Here is a 14,832-nt window from a genome sequence, read left to right as displayed (position 1 = left end):
TGTATGTAGAGAGACTAGACTAAGTCAGGGTGTTGCCCCTGTCTCCACCATGGACCTTTATTAGCCTCGTTCGACTTTGAGCCGTCTTGCTCAGACCTGCGCAACTATGACGCGCGTCTTGCTGAGCGCACAACAAAAATGCTGTAATAATGCTGTGCGCTCAGCAAGACGCGCGTCATAGTTGCGCAGGTCTGAGCAAGACGGCTCCAAGATGAACGAGGCTATTCTCTCCGGCTCCAATGATGTGACCGGAAATAGGTCTTTATTTGTATTAAAATAAGAGCACACAATGTCTCAATAGCACAGTCAGATGCGTACATAAATGAAAATGTATTCCACAATATTGATTTACTTAGTATTCTTACTAATAGGCCTACACACGATTTGCTAATCAAATTATATTTTATATTACCGAGACACATTGTAGCTGTTGGTTTTATTTCGGACCGGAAGTTGTGTTTAATGTTTGTACAGCTTGTATAAAGCTTGCTTGGCTGTGAACCAACCATCGCCCCATCGAGCTAGACAGCCAGCATCGTATTTTCTCCTGGAGACAAAAACAGGTATCTCATCGATATAAAATGGTTTTCTAATCTTAGTTATACCTCGGGGCCCGTTCTGAACTAGCATGATAGCAGGCATTTTAGTTGCTACAGCTGTTGTTGTGAACTGCGATGTTAGGCCTGGCTGTCTTGGCGCGGATGAACGGTTAGCTACTAGCCTTGTTTCTAAGCAGCTAATGGTGGCTACCGACCGCTAGCAAATAATAAGGTCTTGCTACATTTGAGGAACCTATTACTTTTATACAATTTGTGTTTGCAATTTACATATTAATCGCCAACGTGAGCATCTTGTATCTTTGCTGTGGCACCTTTGAGCAGATGCGCGGGTTAAACACCCGCTAACGTAGCAACTGTCACTGTCGTTTGAAAGTTAGCTAGTTAATAGCCCACACCTCACTAGTTGGTAATTAAGGACATACCTCGAGTTAAGATGCTGACAATTCCCAGTCTAAGCAAACTGAAAACCCATTGGTAACAACATGTACTGTTGGTTAGACGTAGCACATATTGCAAACGGTTGCTAACGTAATTGATTAACTGCAATGACGAGCTATGTTTGAGGGTGCAGTATTGTTTCTAAGTTCCCGTCTGTGCATGGAGTCTGCAGAGCTGTCTGAGAACGTGAAGGAAATTTAGGTTTGAAACAACAAGTATTCAGTTATGGTTATCTATTCTCTTTATTCAGTGATACCAAAAGTCGTTGTATGTAAATTAGAATTCTTGCAGTTCCATCGTACCTAAGCTACTGCTTCCCATTTCAGTCAAACTCTTAAGGTGCGAACACACTAGGCACTGTACACGCGTAAGATTTACGTGCGTAACGCAGCTAAAATGTTGCTTGATCATTTTGTGTCAAAAATGGTTATACGCGCGTAACGTGCCTAACGTGCCTAGTCTCCCTCCCGATATTGTATTTCCCTTATCAACCATGGCTGATCAGACCCGACCCGACACAACAGCGTGCATGTCCGCACAAAAACAACAACAACACCGCCAACAACTGTGCCAAAAGACAAACTGAACAGCACAAATAGCCTAGCATTAAAACAGCATTGCATATTCACGGCAGCTACATAACAAACACAGTTACAGCAGCATCGGTGCACGGCGGCACAACATAAAGGCAAGTAGCCAAAATTACCCTACCTGGCTGTGACAGGGGACCGTGGCTGGCGTAGATCAACACCGGTGCTTCGCTCTACTTGTCGTGAAAATCCCGCGGACAGTCGTCATGTTTGGGTTCATAATATGAGGCGCTAGCCGCCCGCACACAACAGGGTGAGTTAACTAATGCTATACGGCGCTAACTTTGTTTATCGGCTAAAGCACAGCAGCACATATTCACTGAATTAACCAGGAAGTCCATTCTCCTGGTTTACTTTCCCCACGTGTTCTAACCCCGAGCGGCTTCATACAGCACCGGCCGCCCGCAATACATTTTCCTCCTCGGTGACTCTCATCAGCCTCTGTGTACAGTACACTGTTCTCCGACCCTGCCAATGTATGTGATGTCGGGTCAAGCTCAACGCTGTGATTGGCCAACGCGGCTAATCGCCTCGCGTAGAAGCAACAAAAGTTAAATTTTTTGAACTCCTCGCGTAGCTATACGCGCGTAATATATACGTGCGTAAAGATGTTGCTTTAGCGCGAGTGAAAATGTTGCTTTAGCGCGAGTGACGCATTTACGCGCCATGTACGCGCGTAAACCAATGGTTCCCTATGGAAAAGGGGCGGATTTCATACGCGTCTGTACGCGTGTAAAGTGCCTAGTGTGTTCGCACCTTAAGACCTCCCTGTGCTGTGTATCTGCGGGAGCGAGTGGCATTAATAACTTAAAAACAGTAAACGTTTAACATGATTACGTGCTTTTAGATGCTTTAATCATATGCCAAATTTATAAACAGACCATATTATTAACAATACATTAAGTTATGTACATGTCAGAGTTACGTACATGGATACATTCATAAGTAAACATTGAATAGACAGATTTGTGAAAGGGGTTTGGCGCTGTGTGTTACATTAGCGATCCTGCAGCCAGGCTCTACTTTTCACGGCAGTAGTTTGGTCTTTAGATGTCGCCAAACCAAAATTCCTCCCTAGTTCTGCTTTAATTTCAACCGTGTTGTTTCCCTTTGCCTTGGAAATTGAATTTCACCAAAATAATGGCGAATTCCGTGACATTCCGTGTTAAACAGTAGATTCCGTTTTAATTGCCCGATTCCGTGATTCCGTCCGTGTTTTCGTTATCGCGGAAATCATAGGGCCCTAGTTATGTAGCTGCCGTGAATATGCAATGCTGTTTTAATGCTAGGCTATTTGTGCTGTTCAGTTTGTCTTTTGGCACAGTTGTTGGCCGTGTTGTTTTTATTTTTGTGCGGACATGCACGCTGTTGTGTTGTGTCGGGTCTGATCGCAGCCATGGTTGATTAGGGGAAATACAATATCGGGAGGGAGACTAGGCACGTTACGTGCGTACAGTGTTAATTTCGTAGACTAAAACTATGACGAAAAATATTCGTCAACAAACCTTTTTCACGCACGAAAACTAAATAAAAAAGCATATTTGATGACGAAGACTGAGACGAATATAACTGACACTATAGTCTACGAATAGGAACGAGACAAAACTGTTAGGGCGGGACGAATGGAGAAGAGATCCAATCAGAACTGTGGGACAAGTTGGGAAGAAATCCAATCAGTGCAAAGCAGCGAATGCAACCCTGTGTCGGTGAAAATCGACGGGAGAACTCGCCAGTGTGAGCAGATGGAGAGAGCCGACGTGCAGAAAAACTCTGCGGTTTGATGGACAAAATGATAGTCAGGGATATCCTGCCCGTTAACGTTGTCTAGGGGAACGGCTAAGTTCCACGATCTGTTTGTAGTAGGCTATGTCTCGAGCTTGACTACACAGAGCCATGTCCCCAAACTGACTGCGCAACTATATGGGAAATTAAATGTGAAACTGCCGCCTCCCTCCGTTAGTTTCTGTTTTCATGCGAGTAAGTTCAATTAAAACCTCTCATTTTATTATCAAAAAGGCTTTAACGCTAAAGAAGTCCGAACACACACAGTGGCAACAGTGTTGCTTAAAGGAAAGCGCAGTTGCTCAATGTTATCAGCACGTAACTGCATGCTGCTGCTGCTGCTGCTGCTGCCCAGGGGCGGCCTTAACGATCTCGGGGCCCGTTTCAAGACCTAGTGTGGGGCCCCCCACTTATATTTTTTATTTTCTATTTTTTATAAATAATGCTTGTGCATGCTCCCCGCAAAAATAAAAAAGATTGTGGAATCCAGTTGGTTCATAGACGGATCATGATAATGGGCCCCCGGGCAAAGGCTCTTAAAGCCCCCCCTCCTCCTTATCCAGTCAGGTACACTGATTTTATGTGAGATTATTACGAATTAAATAGAATACATGTTTTGTATTACAACCATTAAATCTGTGTCTGTATTGCATATTCAAACCTTAATACCATTCAATGAAGAAAAACACTTAGTCGACGAAGTCCGCTGTATATTTAGTCAACTAAAATCTGCTTATATTTAGTAGACTAAGACTAGACTAAGACTAAAAGATTTCAGATGACATGCAAAAGACTAAGACTTAATCAGAATTTGCTGCCAAAATTAACACTGCACGCGTAGAACCATTTTTGACACAAAATGATCGAGCAACATTTTAGCTGCGTTTCGCGTGTAAAGCTTATGCGTGTAGTGTGTTCGCACTAGGGGTGTGAACGTTTACAAAAATGCCAAACCGTGTACACGACGAATTTTTTTTCGTGTACATGGTTAACCGTGACGTCATTGTCCTCGTGCCCCCGCCGTATTGTAGGCGCGCGCGCACACACACACACGCGTTTGTTCGCCTGTAAACACACAATTGACATGAACTACGCTCGTTTACACACCTCTTATAATAGGTCCATGGTACACACACACACACACACACACGTTCGCCGTCATAATCGTGCTTCATTAATTTCCTGATTAACATAGCCTATCGCTTTCTACATGTCCACGTTAAATGCATGTTGAACAGGTGTTATAAAGTTCTGGCTACTTACGAGCGTAGTTCACGTCAACCGGGTAACTTTAATCTTTAGGTTATCGTTCATCACTCTTCCGTGGCTGTGAGTCGAGCCCCAGCACGGCGACTCCCCGTGTGTGTGTGTGCGCCGATACACACACTCACTCACGCACACACACTCGCCGAGGGACAGACAGATTCTCGGCAGACTAGCTTTTATCCTCCCCAATTAGTTTATTAGTTATGTAAAATCAATAAACGCGTGTCCAGAACATATTTAAAAACTTTGAAATTTGAGAAAAAAAAAAAAAAAAAAAAAACGGTTTTCGTTTATTGATTTTTCCTAAACGGTTACACGTGTAAACGTGTACACGTGCACACCCCTAGTTCGCACCTTTAAACCGTGGTTCAGATTTTCTATTTCATTCCCCTGTAGCTTTCCACCAGGTAGTTGACCAGGTTGTCCATTCAGGTTTTGATCCTTGAAGGTCCTAGATATAATTTCTGGTGAACAACCTTTAACAACATTCCATGTCTGTTTTCAGGGGGGTTTTGCCCTGTGGGTATAGTGTAAATTCAAGGTATTTTAAAGACTAAATTAAAGTTCAGTGAGAAACGTATCTTAAATACACTTTTGTGTCACTGAACACTGAATGCTTCTGCGTGCTACAGCATAACAATATTATTAACGAGTTTTCTTAGATTTTAATACTCATCCATTTCGCTGTACAGTTAGACCTCCTTTCCACCGAGCAGCTAGGTTTGGTGCAGCTCAGTCCGCATATTGGCGTTTCCATTGGCAAAAGTTGGGTAGGGTCCCAAAATAAGCGAGCTGAGCCCTTCCTATTTTCGGTACTCCTTGGATTGGGTGCCAAGCCATCTGAAAGGGTGCCGAAAGGGTAAAACTACTCACTGCCGTCTGTTGATTGGTCGAAAGATTCATTTCCGCATTAAACTGCTGTGTGTAGGCCTAGTCACCTCGGCAGGAGGGAAGAGAGTCTTGTGTTTAGCGAAAACTGTCTGTGTCCAGCTCTGTTAATTGCATGGTGTTTTTCCTCTTCATTGAATTAATCGGCATGCTACACTGTGTCCCGCTGCTACAATGTCAGCATAGTTACGTTGCTGCCTTGTCCAGCGCTGTTCTCTGCATTTCCCAGCCGTAAATATGCCCGCAATATGGGGGGCCTTAAAATATAGGATACTCTGACCCATATTCTGGCTGCAGCTATCGCCGTCTGGTAAAGACCCCGCCTTCCTAAAGGGTAGGGGTGTAATGATCCATCGATGTAGATCGATCCATCGATTGATTTGCGAACAATCCAACTGAATCGATACAACGTCCAAACATCGATACAAATCGATGTTGTATATGCTTTTATTTTGACAATGTCCTTGCCCGGATGTTTGTGACACCATTTCCGCCCGACCGCAGCAGGCTTTTCACGCTTGTTATGATTATCAAAGTTAATTTCGGACACTGAAACCATCGGTAACAGACCTGTCGGTGTTTGCACCATGGGTAGAGGATCATATATCCCCGCTGACAGAGCAGTCGAGCCGGCGCTTACCGGGGCAGCGCGCCGCTCGCGGGGTTAGCAGCTGAGCTAGCGGGGCATTCGGCTGTTATCCCCGCGGGCTGTCCAGCACAGCGCTGCCCGGCTCGCAGTGTAAAGTTCCAAGAATGCGCGGCTCGGCTGCTCTCTCAGCGGTGAGAAGCTCCTGCGCTCCCCGGGGCGGTCACCCTCTCCTCGGGGTGAATTTACAAGCCAACGCAGCCTCAGCTGAAGAGGATAGCTCTATTAGGCTAATGAGCTAAGCTAGCGAGGAATCCACCAATTCAGTCCTGTGCCCTGAAACCCTACACGGCCCAAAACTACTCAAATGTCACTCCAAGCATTGTTTACTGCCACTACACCTTAAGATATGAATAATAGTAAGAGATTGAAATATATTAAGCGTATGAAAGATATTAATCTTTCAATCAAATAATTCAAGCTAATATTTTTTAGCTGTATTTTACATAGATAGAGGTATTTTATAAGGAAGTCCCCTTGACATTAAATAAAATGTCATCAAAAAGAGGGAAATAGCCGAGGTAGCAGCTTAAATTTGTTGTTTATCCTGTTAATTTCAAGATCTTTAGTGTTCAGAATGCATACAATGGATTAAAATTATACAAACGATTAAGAAGGCTATTCTATTATCAACGTATTGTTAGATAACGAGATAGGCCATCTTGTGTTAAATGGGCATATAATATCGTCTCATATCGATCGCAGGCCCCTGAATCGAATCGAATCGAAATCGTATCGCAGCAGATTTTAGATATCGGCAAATATCATATCGTTGTCTAATTAATCGATTTAATATCGTATCGTGATGAAAGCAGCGATTTACACCCCTACTAAAGGGTAGTGTAGGCGGTGGAGACGCTCGCCAGATCTAGCGTAAGTGAGCTGAGCCGCACTGGCCGTGCTGCTCAGTGGAAACGAGGCATTAGGTCTCAATCCTGCTATAGGCTCTACATCTGCTCCAATAGTGCCAGGGTCATCAGCCAGGGACCACAGTTAAGAGATGTTTTGCCCGTTCAGGCTTTTGCACACCGGGCACGTCGCGAATAAATGGCACGAAAATGCGTATCATTTGGAATGTGTATTTTGACACGTCTGACAATCGAAAGCGGCGTCTTAGAAAGATCAAATGATATGGAAGCTTCTATTGATGCTATTAAGGTGATTTAATCGCACGGAAAAAAAGCACCCAGTGTGCAAAACCTTTTATTCTGGAGCATTACTTGGTGGTGCTACAGTCCCAACATCCCCTGCAGATATCCTACTTCAGGACTTTCTTAAGCTTCCCATGTCTTACTCTGCCTTCCTGAAGGTCATAAATTGCGGAATAAACTAAACCCAGTCGGCAGCACTCCATGTTGTTTTTGCCTCCCTGTTGGCTTAAAGTTAATTCAGTTAATTATGTCGGGCAGGAGAAGAGAAAGAGACAAAAGGACAGAGACAGGAGAACTAAGTTTTATAGTTTTGCTTTTTAAAGGCATACTGTGCAACATTTTAATGAGAATTTATTCTAGTTATGAAAATAATCCCACTCAATGATCACTTCTGCCCCACTAGAATATGTGGTGGTGTGTTAATCCCTGGCTGTATTTTAAATAGTATTATTGGTTATTTTTTTCGGGAAAGGTTTTCCTTTAATGATTTTTTCTAAACGGTTTTGATTTACTAACTGGTTACACATGCACCCCCATAATAAACCCCTTAATAAAACAATATATATGCTGCTGTTTTGTTGTAAAGTACTTTGAGTGGCCTTGTGTCTGAATTGTGCTATATAAATAAACTTGCCTTGCCTTCTATGCTAACCACTGGCTCCTATCAAAACATGTGGATACAGACATACAGGTGTGGCTGTTGCGTGAGGGAGGCATGTTCTTGCACCCATATGTTGCAGTTATTTGTACTTATAAAGGTTTATCTCTCTATTAAGAATCGATAAGCAGCACTGGAATTAAAATGTCTAAATGATCCTGTTTGAATCTAAATTCTGGAACTGGCTCTCAGTACCTAACCCTAGCCTTAACCATTGTTGAATAAAGAAAGAAAGAAAATGGACTTAAATCGTCTGCATCTCTGAGATTGAAGTAGGGGAGAACGGGGTAATATGTCACACAGGTAGGTTGTCACAATCGTTATATCTCGGAACCAGAAGGTGCTGTCTGTTAAATTTTGGTATGTAAATATCTATAACTGGGATTAGAGGTCACCTACATAGTTTTCCTTGGAGTTAGACTGCTGAATTTGAGGTGAGAGGACTGTTAGTGTTTTTCATGTCAAATTGAAAATATTTAGCTCCTCAGTATTTTTCTTCTAGGCATTTACACAATGGGTTTATAACAAAAACTTGTTACCCTAAAAAAGTGTGAAGGGTAAGCTATAGTTTAGATTGTTTTTAGCAAGCTAATTAGTTGTCAGATGGTTGTTGGCCTTGATGCTAGCAAGAAATTTCAGTTGGGGTTGGTCGTCACATTTTTGGGGGGGTTGGTTGTCACATGTTATCCAAAGGGTACACCCAGGAAAGGAATCCAATAACAAAAGAAAATGTCAAGCTGTATCCTCACTGACACCCCAGAGAAGGAGAGAATAGAGCAGGAAAGGCAGCTAGCATGCAAAAGAGAATAAGGGCAACAAAATCAAAACGACCCAGTGCATCCCAAACTAGACCAGTTGCCAAGGCTACTGCCCCTGCTGGGGAAGAAGAAACAGAAGAGAAAGAGACAGGAGGAGGAATCTTCATCAGATGAAGAGGATAGTTTGTGTTTGGTTTGTATAGAAACGTTCTCCAGCACCCATTCAGGGGAAGTATGGGAGAAGTGTTGTATGTGCAACCAGTGGGTACACAATATCTGCTTAGTTAGTGAGCAGACCCTACATTTGCCATCACTGTAACTCAGATAGTGAATGTGTGTATCGTGGTTGAGTAGGCTATTATTGTTAGACCTATTTGTTTTGTTCTTTATGTTGTTACATTCATTAGCTTGGTCTTAATATGGATTTCCTTTTTGTTTATTCCTTGCTCATTATGTGTTAAGATGCATAAAGTTATGTAGGCCTATTTTTCAACTTGATTAGTTCTGCTTTCTTGTCTTCTTTTTAAGATTTTTCCCATTAAGATAACATTGTGACAAACAACCCCATAGTGTGTGACAACCAACCCCTTGATGGGGTTGGTTGTCACTATGTGTTAGTGTCTTTGATGGTACATTTCTTTTTTATTACAATAAGTTAGAAAAAGTGAGGGGTTCACATTTCAAGCCAACACCTTAAGCTTCAATTTAATGTAGGATTGACTATTGAAAGATGTTTAGGTGATGAGCAATTCTCACTAGAGTAAAAAGTGTGCCTACTTACCCCGGTCTCCCCTATCCGGTGCGCAGTCTAACACTTCACTCGCTAGTCTCACCGTTATAAAATAGTGCTCCACTGAATTTTTGAAAACTATTTTTAGGGTTAATTTATTCCTCTGCCAATAACTCCTTGATTCAATCAACCAATGCTATTTTATCTGGCTAATAATGCTGTTATATATTTCCAGCTTAATACCCTTTTAGGGAAGCCCACACCCCCTAGTGGCCACCATGGGGGATGATAGCGAATGGATGAAGCTTCCCACCGACCAGAAATGTGAACACAAGGTGAGTGATTCACTTATGTTTTACGGTGATATGCAGTGCTGTGCAATTCACTCTGTTCAAATGCATTTTCATTGTCCTTTCACACCTAGCCTGTATACTTCATTTTCCAAGGAAAATGTCCTTCATGAAAGTCAATATTTTAACCCCAAGTCCCCCACAAATGGAGTTAATTAACTCTGTAGCCAAATGTTGTGGAAATGGAACCCTAGCAAGAATTCTAAAATGGCTTCCTGTTTCACTGCCATTAAACATTACTGTATTTATTTATCACCACTGTATTTTTGTATCCCAAACAAGAGCCTTGTTTGGCAGTGTTTCCTACAGGTTGAGAATTTACTTGTACAGGTTGAGAATTTACTTGTGGTTGCGGATGGCGTAGAGTGAGATAGGCGGGTTCAGCAATAAATCAATCAAAGGTTTATGAACTATGTATCGATAGACAATGACTCAATAACATTTAATCATTTAGAAAGGAATACATATTTATATATCGGGTGGCCTAGAGGGCCGAACAGTAACCATGAGGTCTCTGGCTGGATCCCCGGCACCGGACAGGAGGGTGTTGGTAGAAAAAACTAGTGGTGGCTGGTATTAGATCTACGGTGCCCACCAGCTCTACCATTGTGTCCTTGAGAAAGACACTTAACCCCAAAATGCATCAAGGATCCTGTTCAGTCAAATGTTTAAATACTTGGTTGACCGGACAATACGTCAGATCAAGTCACTACTGCGCGTAAAACAAGTGGAAGAAGAAGTAGTTTGTTAGCATTAATAGCTTAGTGCAGCACTCGTATTGTTGTTTTTTGCATTGCATTTTGCTGTTTTGTGATGGACCATGATTATGCCTTGCTTGCCGCTGCTGTACCCATAACGAGGCGATTACCTTCGGTTACGTGCGAGGGCTGATGGGTGAGCTTACCATACCCATCCACCTGCTGTCAAATGCGGGCTTAACTAAACGTGATCGCTGATGAATGTCAGCGAGCAAATTGGCAGCACTTTTCATATCCATATTCTATTCACTTGTTAACATAAGCAAAGATCATTGAGATACAGAGAGCTAACATCGGCTGCTAATATAGCAACCGTATGTTACATTGGACGATGTCATGTGGATAATGCCAGCCACTGTTTATGATAACGTCACATAGCCTATATTATGTATCAGAAGGAGCAGACATGTAGTGAGTGAGCGGGTAGGATGGGATTCCTGTTAAATTCAGTGAATGTGTATTTTGCTTGTGTTCAGCTACTGGTTGTGCTTCAACCAAGTTCGCGCCGGTTACCAGAGGGTTAATTAGTGTTATTTTAACACAAATTAATTAGTTAATTAGTGTTATTTTCACACTAATTAATTAACCCTCTCTACACCAAGTCATTTCCGAGCGTTTTACTTTGTTGTATCATATCGTTATTGTGAACGCAATATCGTGTGACGTGAGATTAGTGAATCGGCACACCCTTACTTAACATGCATACACAATCATCATTACTCACTTATCATCAGCGAGGCACACACAAAACACCGCCCAACTCAGGCCAGACTCATGAGAAAATACTCTGCCCCAAACTCGGCTCAACGGAGTGCTTAAGTAAAACGGTAGCCTAGCAACGGAGCGCCGCTGCATTTGTACAATGTGGGTATGCTGCTTTAGTGGGTAGCTCCAAGCTAAACGGAGAGAGGGAGTTCAAGGCAAACTACACAGGCTGCCACAGCCCTGTGTGTACATGGGCAAATGGCTTTAAGGTCCAGTACAGACTTTATAGAAATGCTATATAATATTTATAAGTATCTTTTAATTGCTGTATAATTGTTTGAAAATAAAAGTATAAAAAAATATTTGTATTTCCTTTTTTAGAATGAGCCTTTTATATTGGAGCAGGTCACCCCAAACAGAGGAAGACAAAGAAGAAGTACTATAGAATAAATAACTAAATGCATGATCTTCTCCTCAGCGTTTAATATTGTGGAAAAACTTGAGAGGCAGTGGTGGATAAGGCCAATCTTAAGTAACCTGCTTCTTGTCTTTTTACAAGAAATGTATATTTGACATGTTGTTCCTTTTCGTTTACTCTTCATGCTCTCTTTGTCAGGTGTGGAAGGCCCGTTTAAATGGTTATGAAGAAGCTCTGAAGTTGTTCCAGAAGATCGGAGATGAGAAGAGTCCAGAATGGGGGAAGTACCTGGGACTGATGAAGAAGTTTGTCACCGACTCTAATGCTGTGGCTCAGCTTAAAGGCCTGGAGGCTGCCCTGGCTTTCATTGAGAATGCCCATGTAGCTGGCAAGTAAGTTATGGTTTCAGAAAGAATCTCTTGTGTATTTGAAAGTCTGAAATACGCAAGGATTAACACCAATTTTCATTTCATCAAATTTACTAGTTTCATTTTAAAAGAGAGACACCAGAATTGTTGAAACTATAGACCCCTTATCAGTCTACGTCACACAGCGTCACTCCCCACTCAACTGCGCATGTCAGCCGCAGAAAGAGACGAGAGCGACACGAGCCACAATCATGTCTTGTTGTGCTGTTGGATGCACAAACCGTTTATTTTTTGTTTGAATGGTGATAAAGCTAGTAAATGCCCAAATGCACCGCTGTATAATTACATAAATGAGTTGTGAAATGTTTACAATAAGGACAGTGACCGGAGACGAGGCTATAGCAATGGAGGCTTATTTACAATGACCCAGACGTTATACATCTCCGTCCTCTTCCCTTGTGTTTGACTCTATGGTTTGACTAGGCAGTAGGGGTTTGCACGTGTAGCCGGTAAGTAGGCTAAATCATACCATTTAGGAAAAATCAATAAACGAAAACCGAGTGGGGTCGACATTTGCTAGCCTACTGTAGGCTACTAAAGCAGATAACACCACATTATTGTGTTTGGTTATAATATTTATTCATTTAACTATTTAACTGCCCCACCATAAGTTTCACTTTCCTTTTCATCTCCGTCTCAAACAGCTGGTCTGATAAGCTGGTCGGCTCGTGAGCCCAACGGCCCCGAAAGCAGGAGTCAGTCTAAAAACAGATGATCACGGCTAGTTATGATCACTTTTAAATCAAAAAGCTAAATTATGAAATAAAGGCATCTCTGCCTCTCTCTGTCTATCTGTCTGCCGGTGTTTACTGTCACTCTCCAACAGCAGTCCGGCCACTGAAGTCGTCGGGGCCATTTCTTCTCATCATTTATCTACTCAACTGCCGGCAACGCGTATGGGTCATTAAGGCGTATCTCGTTCAATAGTGTTAATGTTTCCGCATAACCAATGTTATCACTCGCTGATAAACTGTTTTTAGTAAGCTGACAACATCGTTATTTAGCACCATGGACCTATAAAGAAACACCGCAACTGCAATATAACCAAACGGGTAACCATGGCAACCAGCCAAACAATTTTTCTTTCTGCAGCTATGCAGCGCGCGCATCCGCCGTGTTCATAAACAGATAAGGGGTCTATAGTGAATGTTGCTGGTAAAATATCAATATGACGGTCAACCGATTATTTCTCTGAATATTTTAGCTGAGAACCGCAGCTTTGTGTGGGGGGGGGGGGGGAAAGGGGGATACTCCAGAGCTTAAAGGCCTACTTCACCGGTTTGAATATGAAGGTGTATTGAATTCTGAGATCCTATGTAGTATAAATGTGCGAAAAAAAATGAAATCGGTTCATCCTAGCCTGAGAAAAGGCAGAAAGAGTGTTTTTTTTTAACCCTATATTTCTCTTCACATCACAGAAAGAGAAATATAGGGTTAAAAAAAACTTACTTTGTAAATATTACTGTGATGTCTTTTACTGTGACTGTACACCTTCATATTCAAACCGGTGAAGTAGGCCTTTAATAGTATTGTGTGTCACTGGTAGGGGTGGGGATAGAAAAAATAAAAAATCTCTCCTCATTGTCTCATTCATTCAAAGCAGCGGTGGTAAGCACACCAGCAGACTTGATAGAAAGTCATCCAATTTTTAGATCTGTGTTAAAGGAATAGTTAATTTATTATTTTGTTTAGTGATCTTGTGAAGTTTATCTTATGACCTACTCCCCTTGACTACCAGTATTTGAGCTAAGCTAACCTGGATGAGAGACCTTTGCCCAACTCTATATCATATAAAGTGCCAATAGTGTAATCACTAGGTTGACAGGAGGCCACAGCACTGCACCTTTTTCTCAAAAGTGAACCAACTAAAATAAAGATGAAGAATTTTTACGTCAACGCCTCAAATAATTTTTTTTTCTTTTTAAATATAAAAGCCCATGCAAGTGAACCTTATTCATATGACCATGTCAATAAGTATCTTCAGTGCGTTCTGACATGCTGTGTGCATTTCTGACCTTTTCTACAGGACCACAGGCGAGGTGGTGTCGGGCGTGGTGACCAAAGTGTTTAACCAGCCAAAGGCCCGAGCTAAGGAGCTTGGCGCAGACATCTGCCTGATGTACATGGAGATAGAGAAGGCTGAGGTGGTCCAAGATGAACTCCTCAAAGGACTGGACAACAAAAACCCAAAGATAGTGGTGGCCTGCATCGACACGCTTAAGAAGGGTCTAAGGTCAGTGCTACTATCCAAGGTTAAAATGGTCAACACTCGAGCAACTCATAATGTAAATTATTTTAAAAAATGGGGTATATTTTTTGTAGATTGTGCTATGCCAAGCACCTATCCCTCGTTATTAACTTCTATTATTGTATAAATACACCATTATTTTCCACATACAGAAATTTTAATTTGTAAAAACATTTGATATTCATCCATTCTAGCTCATATTTAAAATCACAATCCCCAAAGTTCTTACAAACTTTGCTTTTGACAGTTTATTACAAACGGTCTAATGTTTTGAAAATGGGATTGAAATTATTTAAAAAAGGAAGGTTTGAGGAAGGTTTAAAGGTATCAAAAATTGGATACCCACCAACCATAGGTGCGGATGGAACGTAGCGCAACGTTCCATGATTGAGTCTGATTTAAAACAATCCCCCTACTTTGGTAAGGTCTTATCTCCTGCAAATTACACTAACCATTTG

General features: G+C 41.9%; 1 protein-coding gene across 3 annotated transcripts in view; it reads left to right on the top strand.

Annotated features, from left to right (window-relative positions):
- Window positions 1–473: 473 nt before the first annotated feature.
- Window positions 474–14,832, top strand: part of ckap5 (cytoskeleton associated protein 5) — a 65,252-nt gene continuing 50,893 nt past the window's right edge. For all 3 annotated transcript variants that reach the window (XM_080027212.1, XM_080027211.1, XM_080027213.1), the window contains exons 1-4: window positions 474–563; window positions 9,703–9,802; window positions 11,897–12,090; window positions 14,153–14,359. In XM_080027212.1, coding sequence (XP_079883338.1) covers window positions 9,746–9,802; window positions 11,897–12,090; window positions 14,153–14,359 — 458 coding nt within the window. In that variant the 5' untranslated portion in view covers window positions 474–563; window positions 9,703–9,745. The remainder of the gene's footprint in view (window positions 564–9,702; window positions 9,803–11,896; window positions 12,091–14,152; window positions 14,360–14,832) is intronic.

The sequence above is a fragment of the Ammodytes marinus genome (genome assembly GCF_949987685.1).
Source record: "Ammodytes marinus genome assembly, chromosome: 5".
Lineage (NCBI taxonomy): Eukaryota > Metazoa > Chordata > Actinopteri > Uranoscopiformes > Ammodytidae > Ammodytes > Ammodytes marinus.
Note: the sequence above shows the minus strand (reverse complement) of the source record. Positions and strands in the feature narration are given on the sequence as shown.